The sequence below is a fragment of the Rhyacophila brunnea genome, unplaced genomic scaffold, assembly GCF_057557595.1.
Source record: "Rhyacophila brunnea isolate RB1 unplaced genomic scaffold, BYU_Rbru_1.0 scaffold_10, whole genome shotgun sequence".
Lineage (NCBI taxonomy): Eukaryota > Metazoa > Arthropoda > Insecta > Trichoptera > Rhyacophilidae > Rhyacophila > Rhyacophila brunnea.
Window position 1 is genome coordinate 28084320 of NW_028232752.1, and position 24257 is coordinate 28108576.

General features: G+C 31.3%; 1 protein-coding gene across 1 annotated transcript in view; it reads right to left on the reverse strand.

Moving 5' to 3' along the window:
- Window positions 1-24257, reverse strand: part of LOC147079050 (terminal nucleotidyltransferase 5C) — a 366674-nt gene that overhangs the window by 336946 nt on the left and 5471 nt on the right. Inside the window, exon 2 of the mRNA XM_085953068.1 lies at window positions 16351-17344. Within this exon, the coding sequence (XP_085809194.1) occupies window positions 16351-16758 (408 nt within the window). The 5' untranslated portion in view covers window positions 16759-17344. The remainder of the gene's footprint in view (window positions 1-16350; window positions 17345-24257) is intronic.

Genomic DNA, 24257 nt, shown 5'->3' on the forward strand with positions numbered 1-24257 from the left:
TTTTTTGTTTGAAGAGAGGAGAAACGATGGAATACACTTAAAAATTAATAAAGACTTATATGTGAAAGAAACATGCGTCGTAATACATATTGTTATTGTGGTAGTTATCAGGTGACAGGTATTTTTTTTTAAACATTTAAGTAGATACCTGTTTTTTGGTTGATTGGTTCAAATAAATTAATTGCATTTATTCGAGTGCAATACGTAATAAAATATAATCTCTTTTTCATTCACATTACGTCGATTGGCATTATCAAATAAGTCATAATAAAAATAAAAAATAATAATAGCATTATCATTATTATTATCAAATTACGCGCACAAGTTTCAATAGCTGAATATGTCAAAAGATTAAAAAAAAACACATAGGTACTAATAAATGTAATATAATGTTGCTATTATTGTAAAATATTTATAGAAAATAAAAAATGTGTAAGGTGTTCTTAAAGTAACTTTTGTTTTTATGTAAACAGTATAATTTATATTTTTTCAAATCAGTCCAAAAAAAAAACAGAAAAACAGTTGTGTGTAGCAGTTTTAATTTGGCGAATCGAGCATAAGAATACGCGCAATAAAATCAGAAATCAGTTTGTAAGAATATTGAATAAAGCGGACATATTAGATAAAACGATATTAAGCATGCTATTTAAGCTAACGGGTTCTGTATAAGCGATTGTGCCCATAGAACGCGTCGGGCGGGCGAAGTCGGCGTATGAAGTGTTTATTCATAACCATAATCACACGTCTCTTCCCGCGCATTACCCTTCACCTATGTAATAAGCGGCCCAAGCAGCACAAAATAATTATTTTTACAGCGTCTCTCATAACAAAGCAATAAAAATATTATATTATTTCGGGGCTTGTCATTAATATTTACGACGACATTATTCAACCAGCGAAATATAGGACACGGAACAATGACTTCTCTGTAATTAAATAATTGCTTTTCGCCCGTCGATCGACGACGCTTCGCGCAGCGTGATTTTGGTAGCCGTGTTCAATGAATGGACTTCTTTGTATTTTCATTAAATCGTATCGCCGAGAAGCGAAAAACAGTGACTCATACGGCAGGCGGGGCGCAAGGCATCGTCAAGTCCAGTGTGCGCTGGCGTATTTGATTACGTTGTATTTTCGATGATTTATGCGCCACTTGTAGAAATTTTGCGCGAGCGCCGCACTCGCTGCGTCAATGGGCTTTATGCCTAAGGAGTAGAGACAAGAAGTAGATGACCCCATATGTCAGTGGATGACGTAAATACAGAGCATCAAATTATATCAATGAGATTCGATTCACGCTCTTCGTCCAGCAAGCACAACATTCTGGACATATATTTGCATATAAAGAGCTATTATTTTCCTATTCTGCAAGATTATAATGAAGCAGATATTCCATTATAGCGCCTGTACACTTGCATGGATTTACTGGCAGCAATAGTGAGTATTTTACACGTAAAAGTGCTGACTTTCTCTCCAATTCATTCTTTAAGAGTGAGCGAGACGCGATGTTGTCATTTTACGGTACTATTTTTTACTATTTGACAGGTAGTGAAAACCGGTCAACCTGAAAATTCTTTCGTAGTTCGTTTTTTCCCGGCAGGTTCGCCATTATCGTTCTACTGCTCAAGCGCAGATCGAAAAAATCCTATTGTCACCTGAAAATTCAGAAGCTTTTTTGATTCATGCATGCAAGCTTACAACTGCAAGATAATACATGTTTACCCATACATTTTCTTATTATGACCGCGATAATACTTACTATCGACATAATCCATACACGTGTAAACGGGGTATGTATTAAGGAGTGTAATATGTGGAAGTTGTGAACAAGAAGTTCATTCTAGAGAATTCTCGAGAAATATAGGTATAATGTGAAAAGTTGATTCTCGAGAGTTCGAGAAATTGCCATTTCGGAAATCCGGATTTTGTGATTAGATCTCTGAATTAGGCTAAATTCGAAACACCTCAGTTAAACGTATCAGATATGATTAATTCACATGATCCATATACGGATCAATAGGTCAGTAGATTAGAGGTCTAACCCATACAGTAAAAAGTATCAGTTTGATTTCTATTTGGTCTAATATGTTGTCTTGATCTTTTTTTATAGGTATGCTTGTGAGGTGTGTTTAAATTATTTTTAATTTAGACGTGCTTCACTAAAATTGATAGCGACATCATGGACACTGTGTATGTATTATGTATAATATTCTGAATAGGTACGAATAATGCGGAATGAGTTTTCCCTGGTGTGAGCAGGTAAGCGGTTAGGTGCAAAGTGTACAGAGATAAACATAATATCGTGTATTCATTCTATTTTTATTTTTATATAATTTGTGTATTGTTACTTTTGAAAGTAATGTCATGGAAAGGACAAAACTGTGTAATTCAAAGTTAATTGATTAGATGTTTTTTTTTATTTATAACTACGCCATACATTCTTTTTGTATTATTGATTAGTACTTGTTAATTAGATAGGTACATAGTGAAAATTTTATTATTCTACATAATAGTAATACTGGTATGATTATATTAATCGTTGAGGTATTGAGAATTAAAAGGTGACATGTAACATTATATTATTTAAAAAAATAGTTATGAGTAGTTTTCGTAGTAGTAAGTCGATAATTTGGGTATTTAGAGTTAACAACGAATTATGTGTCTATATAAATATGTACACTAGAAAAAAATTCAAGGTCATCCGATATATAGAACATGCACATAAAGCACAAAGAAATTAGCATTATACCACCTTTAGACGGATTTACTGCTGACAGTACGTATTATCGCGGCCATAACAAGAAATTTCACGTGTAAATATATATTATTATTCTGCAAGTTGCAAGATTGCATGCATGAATCAAAAGAGTTCGAAAACTTCTGATTTTTTTGATTTGTTCGATATCTGCGCCTGCGCAGTAGAACAATGGTGGCGAACCTGTCGGAAAAAATGAACTACAACGCACAGATACTCATTTTGAGGTTAACCGATTTTTACGGCTATCAAATAGTACCATAAAATGACAACAACGCGTCTCGCTTACTCCTGAAAAATGAGACCCCGAGACAGGCAGCACTTTTACGTGTAAACAGTTATTATCGCGATAGTTTAAAATACATACTATTGCTGCAAGTAAATCCATGCACGTGTATAGGCACTATTATGGCTGATTTAAGAGGGCATGTCAAACTTTCAAATTGCAATTACTCAATAACAGGATTTCGAGACTTATCAACTTTTGGCAGTAACCCCACGAATTATATATTATCTAGATATCATTATTTTAACATAATTTTCAAGCAAGTGCGTGGTATTATTTTAATTTATTTTGATCCAGACCGCCTGTGATGTCCCAAAAGCATCTCAGTAGCTCTTATTCGATATAGTAAATGAATAATAATGACAATTGACAATGCTAAGCAAGAATGAAATGATATCATTCTAACAACTATGTTGATATATAGAGCAAACCAATCGAGAATTTAATAAGCACCAGAAATCATAATCGAATTAAATGAAGCGAGTTTGTGATACAGGACGCATAACCGCAAATATAACATCGAATTGTTGACGCGTAATTCATGTGAACTATTCACAATTGAATATAATGCATGTGCACCACTATAGGTATTACCACGTTTTTATAAGCTCGTATTCTTGTTTGTCCAGTACTAATTTTTTCTTGTGTGTCCAGTACATATTTTTTCTTGTTGTCCAAGATTTGTATTTTTGATTTTTAACTAACTTCCCGACTAGCTAGACATTTGAAACTTTTAAAATATATCAGAACACAGCGACAATGCATTATTTAAATACTTTTAGCCATTTTTAAGCAGAATTGAATTCATTTTCAGTTAATTCTGTTTTGTATGGAAAGTTATTATTGTTGGTTACTAAGGGGGTCCTAGCAACTAAATTATCAATACCTACGGCCGTTCCTATGGAAATCAATATGAAATGTCAAAATGACATTTCTATATTCTATACTTATTCAGTATTTCTATCAAGTACAATTAAAAGTTTTTATTAATACATAGAATTGTCAAGTTTATATGATTCAACAGAAAATTTAAAAACGTGGTATATAAAAAGTTCTTTTTAACTTGTAACTATTTTTAATAACATTTACATAAAGCAAATATTGTTCTAATTTTAAAAATATTTGATTCAATTTGAATAGGTATATTCGAAAATGGAATAATGTGTTTATTCGAACACAAATAATTTTGAGATACGAATTTATTTTTAAATAAGGAATTGTTATATTCTATCAATGTTTAATAAATTTAAGTTTTATTAAATTTATTATATATGAATATATTTTTTCTACTAATATAGTTATATACCATCATAAACCGTCAGGTGTTCAAATTTAGAACTAAGCTCATCTCATTATTATCAGGTGGCTGTACCACCTGTAAACATTCTCATACGTCTTCTCCCTGTCTCCTTCTCTGTCATACGTTTACGTGTATTTTCTATTTTACTATATTTTCTCTGGTGTTTCAGACTCAAATGGGCTGCTGCATCAATCTGTTGGAGCATTTGTCTCCTGACTTTGCTGAGCGAGCACGCCATCGCTGAACTGTTCATTTGTCAAGCGGCGAATCTTAGCTGATGGTTCTTCTTGATCCATATTTATATTTTTTGATTAATTTTGTATGTTGTCCATAGTTACAGTAGGTTACAACACTCTATCTCTATTATAATCACCATGATTACATCTTGGATAACATACTAATTTCTCGATATATTATTATCGCACTGTAAGCAACCATCTGTCAAACTATTATGAAAGTAGCATTTGTTTTCTTTCACGACCCAATTATTAAAATAAACGATACATCCGATTTTTCAAATTTGGAATTTGCGTTTATACTTATTCTCCCTGTTTCGGTCTCTCTTACACATTTTCACATGTTTTCTCTCATGCACCACAGATAATTTAACACAAATATTATATAAGGTGATAATGCAGTTTTACACATTTTTAATTGAATAATTATGTATTCAATTAATATACTTACAAGATTTAAGATTGCAACATTCTTTATTGAACTCTAACTGATGACTATGAAATTATACTTCAGAATATGCATAGTAAACATCAAGTTCCATTCGATAATATTAAAATCTGAGAGCTTTATCAATTGAATTGTGTTTTTGTTATTAGGTATGTATTACTTATTTACTAAATTTTATAATCGAGGTACTTAATCATTTTATATCGGACCATAGATTAATATAAAAATACTATACATACATACTATTCCGATTTAAAATATTTGGCAATTAAAAGTAAGTATGTACCTACATAATACGCCATTTCCTACTTTGTATTTTATAACCACAAATAATGTATCATAATAATATGTAAGATATTATTACAAATAATATTTGATTAAATTCCTCGATGTAATGTAAAAATATGAAAGAGGAATAAAAATAACAAACATTTCAAATGTCAAATTTGAACAAACACGTCATCAACGTGATAAAACAAAACAATTCATTTGCTTACAATCTCCAATGTTCTTTATTTAAATTTATTCTTTTATATTCTTTCTCTATTAAAATCGATGTCTTTTCGAATATCTAAATATATTCCTTTTTCAAACATATCCATTAAAATAATAAAACAATGACTTATGAAGTGTTCCAAATATGTATGGAATTCGGTTTTGTATAATAAAATAATGCGACGTAGAGAAATCACTCCACGCCTTCCTCACGACTTTCCATATTATGATTTTAACTTAGACAAAGGATTCAACTTGAATGTTGCAATAGAACCTACATAGTTAGTAACTTATAGTAAAAGATGCTTTATAATAATATACTGACACAGGATGACAAGAAAACATGAATAACTCTCACATACCTGGTGAGTCAACTTCCACCAGTCGCCCACACATTTTTCTTCAATTTTAGTTTTCCAATTCCACCAACTTGGTTTAGAATATTTAGATGATGGATCTGTGACATGTTTTATTGATTAGATACCTACTTCAATACACTTTCCTTAAAAACATGATAATATTTTTTATATCCAAAAATATTGAAGACATTATTTTATAAAGATGAAGAAAAATAAATACTATGAGAATGAAGCTGATTAAAGCATTAATAGAAACACAGAGCAATAATAAAATTAATACGACCAAATACTTTGATGGGAGTTTTGGTATATAACTTAATAAGAATATTATAACCATTAAACGAAAAAAATATAGAGCCTCCAGAATGTCATCAAATATTAATAATATTGAACGCGCGTTGCGTTTACATGATGAACTTTAACCCATATTATGATGAAGACGTAAATATTGAAAATAACTTTAATATTTATTATTCGTTTATAACCCAAATTTCTCCATACTCGACAATCGTATCTTCCTACAACCACACTCTACTACTACCATTATTGATAAGACAAACTGAACCCATTTCGTATTACATATTAATTTGTGTCGCATTTGTGCTCAGAGATAAATTTGTCAGTGCTACACTGGGGAAAAACGCATTATATTAGTTTGAAGTATAAAAAAAGTGGCAAAAATCAAGACAGGCTGCTTTTTTATTTTTTATTTACTGCCTACTGCATTTAAATTTAAAATATTTATGCTAAATCAACTATTTTGAAGATATTTGCTTAAAATAAGCTACCAATTGTGTGAAGTATAATATTATAGTGCCTACCTTTATTTTCTTGAGAATTTGAGTATTTGTTGTGACCTTATTGTCTGTAAATGCTCAGTGGCGAATGGTGGCGATACATATAATAATATATTGTGTTCTCGCCAAGAATCGAACCCGTAGGACCTGGATGAAAGACAAGCGCCTTACCCACTGCACTACAATTACTGTAATTATATTGAATATTTTATAACAGCTAACAATGTCCCGTTAAAGCGGACGAAACCGCTTCTGATTATTATATTTTTTTATTTAGTAATTTAATACAATGTCTTTCCAATAACAATTGACAGTTAACACCAGGAAACTGTGGTGAAGGGTGCAAGTAGGCTGATAAGATCTGAAATAAATAGTGCACACTAAACTTTATCTTCTTCTTCTTCTTCCACGGCGCTACATCCCGGGTGGGATTTGGCCTCCTCCACAACCGCTCTCCACTTACTCCGGTCTCTCGCCACACTTCTCTAGTTACCGGGTCTTCCTATATGAAGCCAGTCCACTTCTACGGCGTCTGCCCATCTCCTTCTTGGACGGCCTCTGGGTCTCTTCCGTTGGGGTAGCCACTTCGTCATGATCCTTGGCGCTCTAACTTCAGGCATTCTCTCCACATGTCCCGCCCATCGTAGTCTTTGGTACTTACAGTATCTTATGATTGTTTGCTGTTCAATCAGCTCTTCCAACTCGTGGTTAATTTTTATTCTGTAGTTCCCATTTTCCAACGTGGGTCCAAAGATATTGCGGAGTATTTTGCGCTCGAAGACAGCTTATTTGTTTTCCTCGTTTTGAGTTAAGCACCAAGTCTCACAGCCATAAGTGACCACTGGCCTTATAATTGTTTTATAAATTAGAAGTTTACTTCTTCGGCCTAGAATTTTCGACCCCACCAGTCGCTTGCAGGCATGCCAGCATTTATTCCCGGAGATAAGGCGGATTTTTATCTCCTCTGCTGTCTTATGTTGGGTATTTAGGCTGGATCCGAGATACGTGAACTTATCCACCCCTTCATATGCATGCTGTCCTATGTCTATATTTTGCAGCGGTACCTGATCGCGTGTGCTGACCATATATTTCCTGATACCTAACAAATTAAACTATCGCGATAATAACTCTGTTTACATGCAAAAGTCTTGACTGTCTCGCCAATTTCATTCTTCAAGCGCAAGCGAGACGCGTTGTTGTCATTGTATGGTACTATTTGATAGGTTGTGAAAATTGGTGAACGACAAAATGCTCTGCGCAGTGTAGTTCGTATTTTTTCCGGCATGTTCGCCACTATCGTTTTACTTCGCATGCAGTCATGCCAATTGCAACATGCACGACAATACATACATACCACATCTTTTAAAAGGATAAACATTTCTAAAAACGAAGGCATCCCTATAAAAAGGGTACAATATATGCAAAAACAAAAAATTTCACGAGTGATGAAAAACACGCGAAATAAATTTCAGTATTTTATGGGTATATTTTGAAAGATATCTAAGCATTTTCTTATCTTAAAATTTAAAATTAAAAGTAAAAGTATCAAATTGTATATCGCATGTCTTTCTTCCACCTTACCCAACTTTTCGAAAGAATTTGGATAATAATGTGGCGATATTATGAAAATTAATTCCCCACGCTGTGAATCTATACTGTTATAATAGGCCCTTTAAATCAAATAAAATCATTTTTAACACCAATGTATTACAATAATATAGACCCTTTTTATAATAACAACTTCATTAATAAGTGTTCGTTGTATTGCAATTTAATGGAAAAATTAATGTCAAGCTATCTTCGATCCTTCATAGATGGCGTAATTAAATTATCAATTTTTAAATAAATATTATAAACGATAGCTGTAATAATCATGTTAAACATTGGCAGGCATGACTAGATCTATAAATCAAAAAATGTTTTTATTTCACCATTGTAAGTTGCCAATTTAATCAATTATTAACCAATTAGATATGTTGCAATTTAATGATGTACCTACATAATTTATATAACAATTTGGATGAAGTATAATTTTCTCTATAAATTTAGAATGTTTTAGACTTTTTGCACTAAGTCTAAACTAAAAACCAGTATAAAGTGATATTTCTTGTTTCGTAACGCGTGGTCTGACTTAGTAGGAGGAAAAGTGAAATACGAACAGCGATTGTTAAGTTTACGAGTTACAATGACAGCTCGGTGAGTTATACCTTCCTTTCGAGTAAAATGTCTTGTCCTTTATCATAATCCTCTTCAGCCATAAATGCTATTTTTATTTCATAAAAAATGTAGTGTAGTAAATCACCATTTCTACTCCAAAATAGAACATAAGTATTTTTTATTGGCTATAAATTATTGTGATATTTATATAAATTATCCATCAAAGCTCAGATTCTACTATGATACGTTGCTTTATAAATCCACTTACCCAAACCAATATACATAATATACGCGCAAATAAATCATGAAAATATTTAGAACTTTTACCGCTTCACGTGCATAATCGTTTGATTGAAACTCTTTCACAAATGTTTGCAGATATCAACACCTGTAGACGTTGAAGTCAATGGCGCCACTAAACCACACTCGTTCTTAATCGGGTATCACGGGACCCTACGTTTGGATGTAAGCTATCAGTAATTTTTATGTCTGGATATGTTACATGATTAGTTACCTAAGACTTCGCCATGCTCTCATGTGTACCTGTATTTGTACACAATGTCAATTTACATGTAATTTGGACAATACAAATAATTCAAAATTCCACGTTTTAATCAAAACAACATTTCGCTACTTCCGATTAAACATTTAAAAATTCCTGCAAAGAGGTCACGCTCTCTAGTTTTCATTGCACTGCATTTTCACATGTTTTCATCCCTGGCGGTTTTAAAAAAAATATTTAAAATAAATTATGCGTACACAAATGTTTTTATACAATGGTTGTTTACGGGCAGATATATGTCAGTCTGGACAAGGTTTAATAAATCGATATAGATAATCAGTTTATTACATACATGCAATACTACTTATAAAAATAAATAGTGTATGCTCATGCCTAATTTACTATAATATCACACTTGTACTAAATTTCTTCAAATTATTATAAATTATATTTGATTTTTTTCAGTCAAATAATAATATGTGATTGATTTTAAAAGCTTTGAACAATAATATATTAATATTTGACATATTATGTTCTTCAGAATTAATACATACGATCTCGCATAATATTAGAAACTGTTTAGAATAGAGCGTAAATGAAGACACCAAAATAAGAAGAGTTCATAAATTGTTTCCACATTTACACTTTCGTATTTCTGGTGATAATTTGTGAAAATGTGGAGAGGTAGAGTATCTAGCATTTTTTTAGCCCTGGCACATGTGAAAGCGTCTCCGCAGGTGTGAGGGGTATGTTGAAATTACACTAATCATATTTTTATTCCTCAACTTCACAAAATAAATACATACTAGGTAACAATAAATGTCTCCTTACAAATAAATTAACAATTAGATACCTATAACCATTTGCGATGAAGTGAAAACATATGTGGCAGTAAATATTATGATGTTTAAAAACTACAAAAATGTGTTATATAATTTTATGGTAAATGTAAGGTTAAGTGCGACACAAATTTTGCAAAATTCCATCAATATTTTTATCTAAACTACACCCATTGAAATACTTAAATAATAGAGACAATTTTACTGTTTGTCGTAATTTTTTTAATCTATTTTTGAAAAATATTTAAGGTAGCAAAGTAGATAATATTGTACAGAACGGTACATTCAAGTTTTATATGGACAAAGAAGACATCTTAAAAAATGTTTTTTTATGTACCTACTATACGTAAAGAATTCTACGTGACATTTTGATTATGTTACTCGACGAAATTTTATTTTCAAATAAATTGTGGAAAACGTAATATATTGCGTGGTATATATAAATATAATATATATATGTATGCAGCATATATCATACGTATATATATATATATATATGAAAATATTATAATATTTGTCATTTTATAAGCAGATTAATAACATAGGGTGAAGCATTATATTATACGGACCCGGAAGATGAAATGACTTAAGTGGGAAAAAAACTAAAATATTCGGTAGAGGCAAAACATAATTTTCTTAATGTTATTTAAAACGCATGTGCCGTGGTTTTAAATATCGACATAATAATACATTACTAAAGATACCCGGAAACTTTGTAGAGTGAGATAAGTATAAACTAATTCGATGTGTCTTTGTTAAAATCAATGGTGAGGTTTCAGGCCCTCTACACGAATTTCGCGACACCATTTCACTGCTGCTATCCGATGATTTTACCTATTTGTAATTCAATGTCATTATTGCATGCCCCTCTATTCGTACCTCATCTCACCTTCCCAGCGCAGCTATCTGACAACTTAACGTACTCACGATGAATTGTTGCAAGTGCAATATTTTTGTGTGTTATCTTATCTTAACTTCGATATCATTTGAGATATCGAAATGAAACTATAACCGAACAAAAATTAATTTTACGCTTAGGTATTATTATAACAATCGCGAAATATTAGAACTACGAACGAAAATAAAGACAGATTTTTTGACGAAAAATTGGGTTTCTCACTTAAGTCACCTTACTTCTCGGCTCCAGATTTATAACTGGGTGGCTGTACCGCAATACCAACTCATTATTCACAAATCACGTTTCATTTTGACCTCGGTATTTTCAAAGACATAAGCAGAAACAAATTCGCGTAACAATATAATTTAATTATTTGGATTGGTATACCTAACTCGATTTTGTAAGGGTCTGTTTTCATATTATGTCACAATAAGCATTTTAAAGGTTTTTAAATGTATATTTAAAAAATACATTAAAATAGAAATACTGTGATGAAAAGTAAAAGAAAATGCTACCTATTCAAAAAATACAAGAAAACTAACCGTAATCTATACATAGAATAAATTTAATGATTTTAGAACATACATAACATATCCATACCACTACTGAAACATCTAGTATTTTTCTATTAGGTATATGGATATAATATTTCTGACACTGATTTAAATTATATATGTTACATAGGGATTGCAATACCGAAGGAAAATATAAATACCGGTTTTTCGGTATTTATTCTTAAATACCGGTATTCGTTACAATATATAAAAAAGCAGAATTATTTATCAGTACATATAGCTATTAGAATCTCTTTAAAACAATATTTTAGGTGTAGCAAAAACCTACATATCCACATTTATTAAGTTGACATTTAAAAATATGTATTGATCATAATATTGTAAAACTGGTGATTTTTACAAATAATTTGAATATATTGGTAATTTTAACTAAAGCCCACCAAAAGGCTAGTTTATCAAGACTAGTGCACATAAGTCTGGCTACAGGAAAAGCTTCTTAAGGGCGGACGTGCTCAGCGTGGGTCAAAATGGAGCTTTTATTCTATTTTAAAAGCATGGTCCTGGACATTCCTTAAACGTTGTAGATATTCTATTTATATAATTTTAAAGCCTTATTATCCTTTATATTTATTTTAAACATTTGATGACTGCATAAAGTATTTTTATTACATAAAATAGCATTCTTTTAAACCTCTCGCTCTATTGTTTTAGAATATAGTCATATTTCAGTACATAAATGTGCAGTGGTTTTAAGATTTTTTACATTTATTAATTTTTAAACGCATTTATAAAACCATCAGTATAATTTATGTGGACATTATTATAGTGAAATATTTACGATAAAAAATTATATTGATAATCTGTGATACCAAATTTGACAAGAATCAGGCATTTTATTATTCAAAAAATGAGCAAGATTAATACATTTGAAGATAATTCTAAAGATATTAATTACAACCTATGTTTTTGACCATTAAAGTGTGATAAACATCCTACGAATATTGATTGTTTTATAATAATTATTGACCTAAGAATAAGGTAGTGTTTTTTTGAAATACGCCATTTCTTTTGGCATTCCCCAGTGGTTAAGCTACAATATACGGCCGTAGCCATAAATTAACAAACTTAAACTGTAGTAGGGAGTAAGAGCATGTTAACGCGTGTGTTTAAACATGTACCTATAAACATGTTCAATTATATGAAAAAATATTGTAGATATAGTATTTTTTAATTTATTTAATGCATTTATGGTTTTAAACGGTACATGTTCAAACACGCGCGCTATCATGTATCTTTAGAATTATCTTCAAATGTGTTAATCTTGCCCATTTTGTTGAATAATAAAATGCCTAATTCTTGTCAAATTTGGGATCACAGAGATTATCAATATAATTTTTTATCGTAAATATTCTCGTAATGTCGACATAAATTATACTGATGGTTTTATAAATGCGTTTAAAAAATTATAAATGTAAAAAATCTTAACATCACTGCACATTTATGTACTGAAATATGATTATATTCTAAAACATTAGAGCGAGAGGTTTAAAAGAATACTATTTTATGTAATAAAAATACTTTATGCAGTCATCAAATGTTTAAAATAAATATAAAGGATAATAAGGCTTCAAAATTATATAAATAGATTGTCTACAATGTTTAATGAATGTTTTGAAAATAGAATAAAAGCTCCATTTTGAGTTACGCTGAGCATGTCCCCCCTTAAATTCAACGCTTGTATAATATGATTGAATATTTTGTCACGGATGTTTTCTATTTCGAAATAATATTATGTTAATTCATCGCAACAATTTTATAATAACATATTTGACGTTTTTTGTTTTATTATTATTTCACCTAGATTCAGTCAATACATTTGCATTTTAGCAGCACATAACTTATATACTACTCAATTGTATAGGAAAAATAGTACAAAGTAATGGAAAAATAACATTAAATTCATTTTCAAAAACGTTAACGAGTGTGTCTTCTTAATACCGAAAATTCCGGTATTTTGGATTTTTAAAACCAGTTTTTCGGTATTGATAAATACTGGAATACTGGTTTTAAAATACCGGTATTGCAATCCCTAATGTAACATGCTTAATTCTTATATATTATTCAGTAAAAAAAGTAATGTAATGTAAGAGATAAACACGGTAATAACTATCACATTCTGTTTCGATTGCGGATAAATTCACACCACCGAGCATATTGTGTAGACCAGCACCTAAGACATATTGAACATAGGTAAAATATACAATTAATTTGATCTACAATCTACATAATATGATTGATCCCCTCCGAAGAGGTTTCTTATCAAAATGGCAATGCTCTGAATCTTCACATTGAAAAATCAATTTATTTGCCAGGCGCGGGATTCGATTCGGATTATACAATGTCCGGCAGATGTGTTAAACGGTATAATTTTTACAGTCCGAATAGAATTTATTGTTATACAAACTACTAAATTAAACGATTATCCAGTATAAAATTTCACCCAGACCCTTTATTATGATATTAATTACTAGTTATAATTTAATGTAATTTGAATAGTTTACCGTGACGCAAAATAAAATGAGAACCACTGATCTACACCGTAAATGAATTACGTTCAAACAAAAAAAAAACTCATCGATATGTTATGTAATTTGGTTTGCCTATACTTCGATGTTGATAAATCCAATATTGCATTTGCGTCCTGCCCGTGATAGGTAATTTATTTTAATCCGATATCGATAGGTTTATCTAATTTATTAGCACTAATCCGTCGATGGCGACACCTGAGGGAAATGGGGAATTTCCGCAACGTTAAAAGGCCGCGAAAAATATTTCGCCAATTTGCAATAAAAGTAAGATTATCAACAACGTATATCCAAAGTAATTACGGATATATTAAATTGAATGCTAATAAGTCGGTTAATTTGATTCCACTATAATTTTAAAGTGGTTTGTTTTTAATTTTCTAGCCGTACATTAATTTCATACAGTCCTTGCAAGTTTATCTGGCGTATAATTCTGTCTGGCAGTCTACTTCTTTCTTTTTTAACACTACAACAGACCATGAGGCCTAATGACAGTTAGGGAATCCGATCCCTAGCCAAAATTCTGATCCCGGGATTTCGGGATTACAATTTGACAATCCCGGGATCCCAGAACTGGTCCCGGGACTTTATCATTTTTTTCCATTGTTAATATAAAATTTTTACATTTACAAATAACATTGATAAAATCGTTCAAAAATAAATCAAGTATAATTTATACTATTTAAGATATTTATTGTTAACATTCTATACGTTCAATCTTGGAAATACACAAGTTTAATGGAGTAAATAATAATCTGAATTTAATATGAGATTGCTGTTTCTGATAGTAAAGACTTAATGAATGGGCTAGCGAGATTTAAAATAGTAAAGCAAATCATGGTGTACTTATGGCCTTTCCGCTTCATAAATCTGATTAGTCAGACAAATATGAAACTGCCGTAAAACGTATGAGATCATGGTGGAATTACTTTGTTAATGGTGCGAAGCCATTCTTTTATCCAATCTTTCTCATTTTTATTAATTTATGTAAAAAAAAAAAAAATAATCGGCAACTTACACATGGGTATAAATCAATCTCAGTTTATTTCTAATGTACTTATTTGTTATTAAAAGTATTTTTTCTGTTATATTTTCGTTTTTATTTTATTTTCCATAAAAATTAATAAAAAGTCAATCCCGAAAGTTTCTGGATTATGTTTATTAATCCCGGGATTCATAGGTATCGAAAATAGCTCGGGATCCCGGGATTGGAATCCCTAATGACAGTAGTGTATTTATTAATAGAAGAGAAACAATCACAAACACCCAGACTTTCATAAAATCAGATAAATATATTGTGACGTCATCGAGAATCGAACTCGGGGCCCCCGAATCAAAGACCAGCGCCAGGACTACAAGAGGTACCTCACCACGCCACCTGCAGCGGCCTTTCTGTGTTAATGTAAAATTTAGCGCATACTTAGTGCGTACATAATATACCTATGTGGTTCTTGTAGCTGTACCCGTTTTTTCTCTATCTATAGTTGGATTAGATTATAATGGGTAATATTTATATAACACTAGATTATCAGATATCAGATTAATAAATAAACAACTGTCATCATATTTGAAATAGGCTAATATATAGAAAACATCAAGCGAAGCCAAATTACATAAATAAAAAACATCAATCAATTCGATCTTTCTCCAGAATTGTCTGGGTATTTTTATATTTATGTTAAGGTGTATTTGCGAGATTAGCCTGTACAATCCGTAGACTTTGTTGGAAAGACTTATATTGTGTCATTATGATTACCTTGTCATTTCTTATCTTAACAATTAACATATTTGACTAAAATACATGACGAAGTCGGCGAAGCGTTGAGCGGCTCGCGCAACTCAAACGTATAACCGTGTGTGAAAATGTTCGTAAACAGTCTTTTTTTGGTTGTACAATTATACGGTTATACATTTGAGTTGCGCGCGTCGCTCACGTAAGACTAGTGTAAAGCCGCTCGCCCGCGCTACTTTCGTGACTTTATTTTTTCGTTTTCGTTACCGCTGTGTGCCTGTGCGATGTTTTCGTAACGAATCCACCCGGGTGGTCAAGACAAAAGCATGTTTCATGCTAAAAAATAGAAATAGGTCGTGTACAATCCTAGCTTAGACATAAATCAATAGTTTATGATGTAGGTACACAATGTTTGAACGATATGTTGTATATAATTTGAGAAAACTCACCTGATCATATTGTGATTGGTAGTGAGTCTCCGACATATCCACCTGGTAGTAACTAGGGCAAGTGACCCTCGGCTTCTTGGGGGAACGTCCTCGCGGCCCAGGAGTCAGCACATCGTAATACGCCACAGCATTATTCGCGGACACTACCGGACAATCGTCCGGGTACGTTTTAACTTCAGAGCCCACGCTGGACTTTCCACTCCCGACGCTTTTGTTGGACGCTGTTTCGTCGCAGTCATTATCGACGCTCATTGCGGCCGAATCGTATGCGGAATCTTCGTCAGTAGATCCAGAACATGACGCCCCGTCAGCGAAATAAAGCGCGGAATCAACAGCTGTCTCCTTGCCGCCATTTTCCTTTTCGAACACCACATCCGCCATTTTGTCGTTGTATTTCAAATCCTCCATTTTGACCGTTACGTAATATACCTGACCCCCTTTTTTCGACGCGATTTATTGTTTATCTATCTCACTCGTTCGAATAAGTTCGCTAATCTGGAACCGGTTTGCGATTTTTTTTCTCTGAATTGCGCGCGCTTTTGCTGTTAAAACGGCGACACGAATAAAATCCGGTTTTAATTATTGTTTTATACGGTTCGGATATTATGTCGATTGATTATTATAACGAAAGTGATTTTTAGCCGCGGTCTTTGGGCCTAATTCGTGCGGTACATATTACATGGCAGTATCCTATCTGGAATGATTTATTCTTTCACAATCAATCTTGACTAGAGGCGGTAACAGAAAACAATATGCGAAATGAAAACTGCATTTAGCGGGCGCTGTAATTAATTCAAAATAAATCTAATTTAATTACGCGTAACTTTACATAAAGAACGAAACGTTACTAGTTATTCGAGAGAATGTCCAATATCGATACGTTCGTTAAAATGTGAATTTATTTAATGTAACTTGTTTTTGAAGGTAAACGAATACTATTCTTGTATAACGTCTCAGGTAATAGTTGATCAGTTCGATAGGCTCCAAACCGGGTCTGTAAAGAAAAAAAAATGTTTATTAACACTTAAATATCATAATATTATATTAATTACTTACATATATTATGAGAAAAGTTGTGTCACCAAATTCATATGTATGAAGTATTCATTCATCAAACATATCGTCACCTCAATACTACAACTAGATTACATGATTTTCACTGTTTTTGAAATTTTGAATATGATTCAACATTTTCTTCTCTACAAAATTATAACACTAAGGAAGTCAGAAGTTAATGGAAACTGTATTAATTCTGTGTTTGAAAATATTAGATTTTAAAACCATAAATGCATTAAATAAATTAAATAATATATCAACAATATTTTTTCATATAATTGAACATTAAAAAAATCGTTTTTTTCAGTTAGGTACATGTTCAAACACGCGCGTTAACATAATCTTACTCCCTACTTCATTTATTGTTTGTCAATGTATGACTACGGCCGTATGTTTTAGTTTAACCACTGGGAAATGCCAATAGAAATAGCGTATTTCAAAAAAATACTACCTTATTCTTAGGTCAATAATTATTATGAAACAATCATTGTTCGTAAGATGTTTTATCACATTTGAATGGTCAAAGACATAGCTTATAATAAGTATCTATAGAATTATCTTCAAATGTGTTAATCGTGCCCATTTTTTGAATAATAAAATGCCTAATTCTTGTCAAATTTGGAATCACAAAGATGATAAATACATTTTTTATCGTAAATATTTCACTTTAATATAATGTTAATATTAATTTTACTAATGGTTTTATAAATACGTTTAAAAATTAATAAATCTAAAAAATCTTAACACCACCGCACATGGATGTACTTAAATATGACTGTATTCTAAAATATTAGATCGAGAGGTTTAAAAGAATATTATTTTAGTAATAAAAATACTTTATGCAGTCATCAAATCTTTAAAATAATTAATATAAAGGATAATAAGGTTTCAAAATTACATAGAGTATCTACAACGTGCTCTGAAAATACCTTAAAACTCCAATTTGGTCAACGTGGGGCATGTGGGCCCTTAGCAAAAGTAAATAAATGTAATGATAATATATAAGATACAAAAACAAAGCTAAAACAATACAGGCGTGAAGAGATCTATACCTCCGCAATAAGGAGTCGCAAATTTTTAAATACAACATAAATGGCCTTTGTGGCGACCGTGTCGAACAGTCCGATGGGCCCAACAGCTGATTAGACCGCGAGGACTGGAATCAGCTTGCGGTAGTGGACCGATTCAGGCTGATGATGATAATTATAATAATACAATATAATAACATCGCAAATATCGTCAATAATATTTTCACTTATGATGGTGATGAATGCAGACTCGCGCAAAGTAGTTACCACCCGAGCGCCCACCCAAAAATCCTACACCCCAATAAATCAAGAAAATCATAATTAATTATTTTATTTTAATCAACGTTATTTATATTAAGAATTTGGTTATACAATGATTATTTGAGAATTTAGCCGCTCCCTGGATTCTGCCGCCAGACGTTTCCTTTATGCCCAACGTCGCCGCTAGGTTTGTCACTTACATAATTATTATATATTATTAAGTATTAAAAATAATAATTTTATGAATGGTAACGCATTGGCATAATGCTCAAAACTGCAACGCTACAGAATAGATTAATAAATATAATTCCGATAGGGTATATACCAATACAGTGAATTTAGAATTTTTCGATTTTTTGATTCTTTTTCGATTCGCAGGTTTTGAATGTGTGAATCATAGAGATATTAAATTAAAAGAGGGGCAAGGAATCGGCTTTCTCATACAGCTGAATGAAGCAGGCCAACAATAGCCGATAACTTACGAAAAATAGCGACGCGATAAAAAAAAATCAGGGCATCACAGAGGATTTACTTTGGTCATTATAATGTACCCATATAATATAATGTTAACATTCAAATTTTGCCACAAATTGATTACCAGCCCGTCCCACCATACTTTCATATAACCTGCCACCCCTAGGTGTTCATGTACTACGAAAATGAACCACGCATTATAGACGTGCAATAGTATGTATAATACACCAATATTAAATTAGCGGCAATACATAAGCCGATAGCAGTTGTCAGTATTCGATGTATGACGTATTCTTTCTTACTCGAGATCGGTTGCCTGCTTCTCCTTACCCGTTAGGTATTTCAGTTTCCATTATTTCTGCAACGCATTCATAAATACTTCAAACTATCACAATTCGATGCATTCACTAATCACGCCGAAATATGCCAACCATTATTTTGAATTCCACATTTTGTAATTTTTGAGTCAATGTATCAACGATGAATGTTCAGTAAAGCATACGACTTTCTTAAATCTAAATGGGTATCATTCATTGAATAAAAAATAGTTTTATTTAAAAAATATATTATATTATTTTACTGAATATATTTTTTTGTATAATATAACATCGATCGTTTACTTTCAACTAGGTACATAATGATAATGATTGCAATAATTCTCGTTCACAAAATCACGACATTTTAAAACTGTAAGCTGACTGACAATAATCACAACTTGCATAAAATAGTGAAAGAAAAAAAAACAAATAAAATGTCTTTATCGCTCTGGTATTAATTATTTCATAATGTTCCACTTTCGTCACTAAAATTAAGTTAGGTTTGCTTAGATTAAAATACTGTTGGTGAAATAGTATTTTTTTAAATCGAGTAAAATGTACTACCTTATTAAATGTGTAACAGCTGTTTCATATATCTAGAGCTGTAGCCCCACAAAATGTAAAGTTAATTAATGTGTAAAAAGTGAGTGCAGTCAATTTGACTGACAAGTGAAAAAAAACTGTAGAGAAATTTCGGTTAAAAACTATTAAATTACTCTTATTATTAAATAATTTGCTTATTTGTACAGCAGTTACATTAATTATTATAACATAGCTGTTTCAATTATACAGAACAGAACACAGAACACAGAACAGAATAATAAATATAATGCACGGTTTTGAATGTGTGAGTTTTCCCATAATTAATTCTCGAGATCGATTACAGATAAAACTAAAAAAATCAATAAAGACTTATTTTTTGGCAACAATTAACAATTGTTTTAATACAAGTAATAAAAACAACTGTTTTTTAGAACTAAATAAACACTTTATTTTTCATTAGGTTCCCGAAAGCATCTTTTATAATACGTACTAAAATATTATCTGTAGTCTAATATCAATCTTAAAGAACTTTTATAAATATCTTTATATAATACGAGTACATAGATACCATATACAGAACATAGTAATAAATATATGTCAGATAGGTTATACCCCAATACAGGGTTTTGAATGTGTAAGTGTCCTATGAAAATGAAACACACATTATATACGTGCAATAGTGTATATTGCAACCTTCAAATACACCAATATTGAATAAGTGCCAATGCATAAGCCGAGAGCAGTTATCAGAACGAAGGACAAGTTTAGAATGACGTATTTTTGACACCTGTTTAAGTTTATCCCATGTTATTCCACACTGGAGATCGGTTGCCTGTTACTCCACACCCGTTAGGTATTTCGGTTCCCATTAGTTCTGTGTACCCTCTATTATCTAATACGTAAAGAAAAATTAAACATATTGTGTATCTGTATATGTACACAATGAAGAAATATACTGATTCGTATTATTATTTGTTTAATTTCTAGTCCCGCGCTTTTCAAACCGCGCTATACAGCTTATATTGTTGCAAGTGCGTTATTTTTCGAGAATTTTCTTTTGAGATATCGATAATCGACGTGAAAATATAGCAAAAGTTTACTAAGTAGTTACCAACTCCATAGATTTCATCAATATTGATCCAGTATTTTTTTTTAATTTTAACTGAACACAAGTACATATAAACATTTCAATTTTATTAATAATAATTCCCTCGTAGCTGAGGATTATGGCCACTTTGAACCACGACTCTTCACCCCTTATTGAAGAGTGAAGGCTGTCCCCAGTAAACTCCTTCACTTGATCTCTCCAGCGCGCCGACGCTCTTCATTTGCTTCGCCTTCCCTGAAGGCTATCTAGAACCACCAGTATATTTAGGGTATCCGGTCCACGTCAAAAAATATGTTAAAAAAGGTTTATATAAGACAGAACCTTAAATGCGAATGAGAAAACATTCGGCACGCTTATATTCTCCGCAATATGCATTAGAATAAGATAGAATTTATACGGCTGAAATAAACATTTTTTGTACACGTCGCCGGTAAATATTGGTTTGAATGACTCCATTCATTCAAAAACTACGAGCACGTATTACTAAAATTTATTGTTTTTGTGTTAAATATAAAGTTAGTGGTAATTATTTTTAGTTGATTTAGTAGAAAATATAGTTAACTACATTGTGATTAAATTTGGTAGCCGTCCTGAGAAGCAACATGATGGTATAACGTTTCATGCTTAAGTTAATAATAATAAAATTGAGGTTCTACTGTGCGTTATTCGCAAAAAACACGGCTTCATATAGCTGAACAATAAACACTCTCTTTATATTATTACTCTGGGGCCGTTTCTTTATCTGTACATAGTCTTTGAATGATTGACTGGTTCGTCGTGTGCTCTACAACAGCTAATATTACTGTACAAATTTTCGTAATAATATACAACAATTTACGTATGTATTTCCATTCACAAAATGCTTACCCACTAATAAACATCATTCAATTAGTGAGTATAGCAGAAGGCAAAGAAATTTTCTTTGGTTGCATATTATAATTCTGCATTTAGCAATCGGTGCATTAATTAAGTAATACCTACTACACTAATCAAATATTGCGCACACAAATCAACCAGTTGCCTAAATCATACTCCAGCAGCGAATAACCGACTCTATCTACTACTCAGTGAATATTCAGTTTGCCTTTATTTGGTATATTAATTGACTTAGTTTTTGGCCCGTTTTTTTTCAGCGGCCGTTACAACAGTGACTGTCATAATAATTTAGATACATTTTTCATTCAACTCTGATCGAATCATTAAGTAATAGTGGGTCAGTATTCTATCGTACTCATTTTTTTTAATTCATGCAAAAAATATGATTACACAAGTGATTAACTCATACAGCTACATGCAATAAATTTAATTTAAATATCGTCTTTATAATTGAATAATTATATCAATAACTTGCCTCTAAACGCATAGTGTTTTTACTTCCACTTATTAAATAATATCCTGGAAGTTACGAAGTAACAAACATGATTTAAGTTGATATTATGGAGAATTTTGAGTGGAAATATTACCTAATTTGATATTATATGATATCCTATAGTTTTTATTAAAATTAACGTAGTTGAACCTAACAATAAGGGTAAAAAACAAATATTTTTACAAATTATACAATTAATAAATACGATAATAGGCCGAAGATGTAAGAAAACATTAAATTTTATTGTATTACCTTCTTATAAGATATTAACGGAGTATTAAAAAATTTAATTCTGGTTTGTATGAGTTTAGTAAAATCCCGTCTGCGCAACTATTCTATACACATGGATGCTACCGAGGGTAGTTTATCGTATTTATGTATTGAGGTATTTTAATTGTTACAATAAATTAGTTGTAATTGCTACAATAAGTGCTATATTTTAACAGCACCTCTCTTGGCTGTGTTAACTTTTAGAGCGAGATAGACAGTTTTGACAGTTTAGACGGCTAACTTATTGTAACAATTATTATACCTGAATATATACATATGATAAACCACCCTCGATAGCTGCCTAAAGCCGCCTATATCCGCCGATAGCAGTCTTGTGTATATTATAATAGATGCGCAGAATCAGTTCTAATGACACGGGTTTCGCCTTTCTGCATCTTCAAGCACCGTGTTTAATCTCCTTATAATAAATATACAACCGTCATAGATTGTAATTACTGACTGTTTATATATTAAAATAATATATTAAAGTATCATAAAATAACTACATTATTAGTTTAATATTTAACTATAATATAGAACCCACATTAACTAGAATATAAATTCAAATTCTATTAAGTACATACAGTCAGTATTATAAATAAATTTATAAATGTATGTTAAATAAAATTGTCTATCTATATAATATATTATAATATAATATAATATAACCAACATTGCAGAGAAGTGTCAGTGTGCCCATACGGTGTATGCCAATAATCACTTTTTCCAGTGATTGGTTGGTTGATACTGACCAAAGACCATATAGATTTAACGGTAAACGAATTTTGCGTAGGAGTGATAATGGTAAATATATTTTTACGTATACACAGAAAGTGCAATTATATCCATAAAAAAATATACAACATTAATATTACATATTTTGTTGATGTATAAGACATACTGAATTAGATATATTAGTATTACAAAACACACTAAAATTAGGCATTTTAAAATATATAACTGCCTTTGCGAATGGAATAAGCGGGCACAATTTATGTAAGTGCATAACCCACTAATACCTTATATGTTTAAGTAGAAAGTATTTTTAGGTATAATTTACAACCGATATTTTCCAATTTTATAACACTATCAGAAAATGGTAAATCGATATTTTATTTTAAATACGGAGAGTATAAAACTTATAGATCTCCACCCAAGGCGAGATGTGGAGGTAAGCTGTTAATATTCGACATAAATAGTGGACACTAAACTTTGTCAGTCATACTTATTTGTTTTCATTGAACTAAGAATACAATTTGCTGATGGTGCTTGTTAGTTTTAAAATTCAATTTATACCCTGCCTAAACCAAACTATAATAGTTTAGGTATGCTATGGGTGATCCTATAAAAAAGTGCCCACTTTTTGAGTCATACTTATTTGATTTCGTTGAATTAAGAATACATTTTACAGATGGTGTTGATTAGTTTTTTTTAAATTCATTAAGCCATACCCAAACCAAACCATAATCGATAAAAAATAT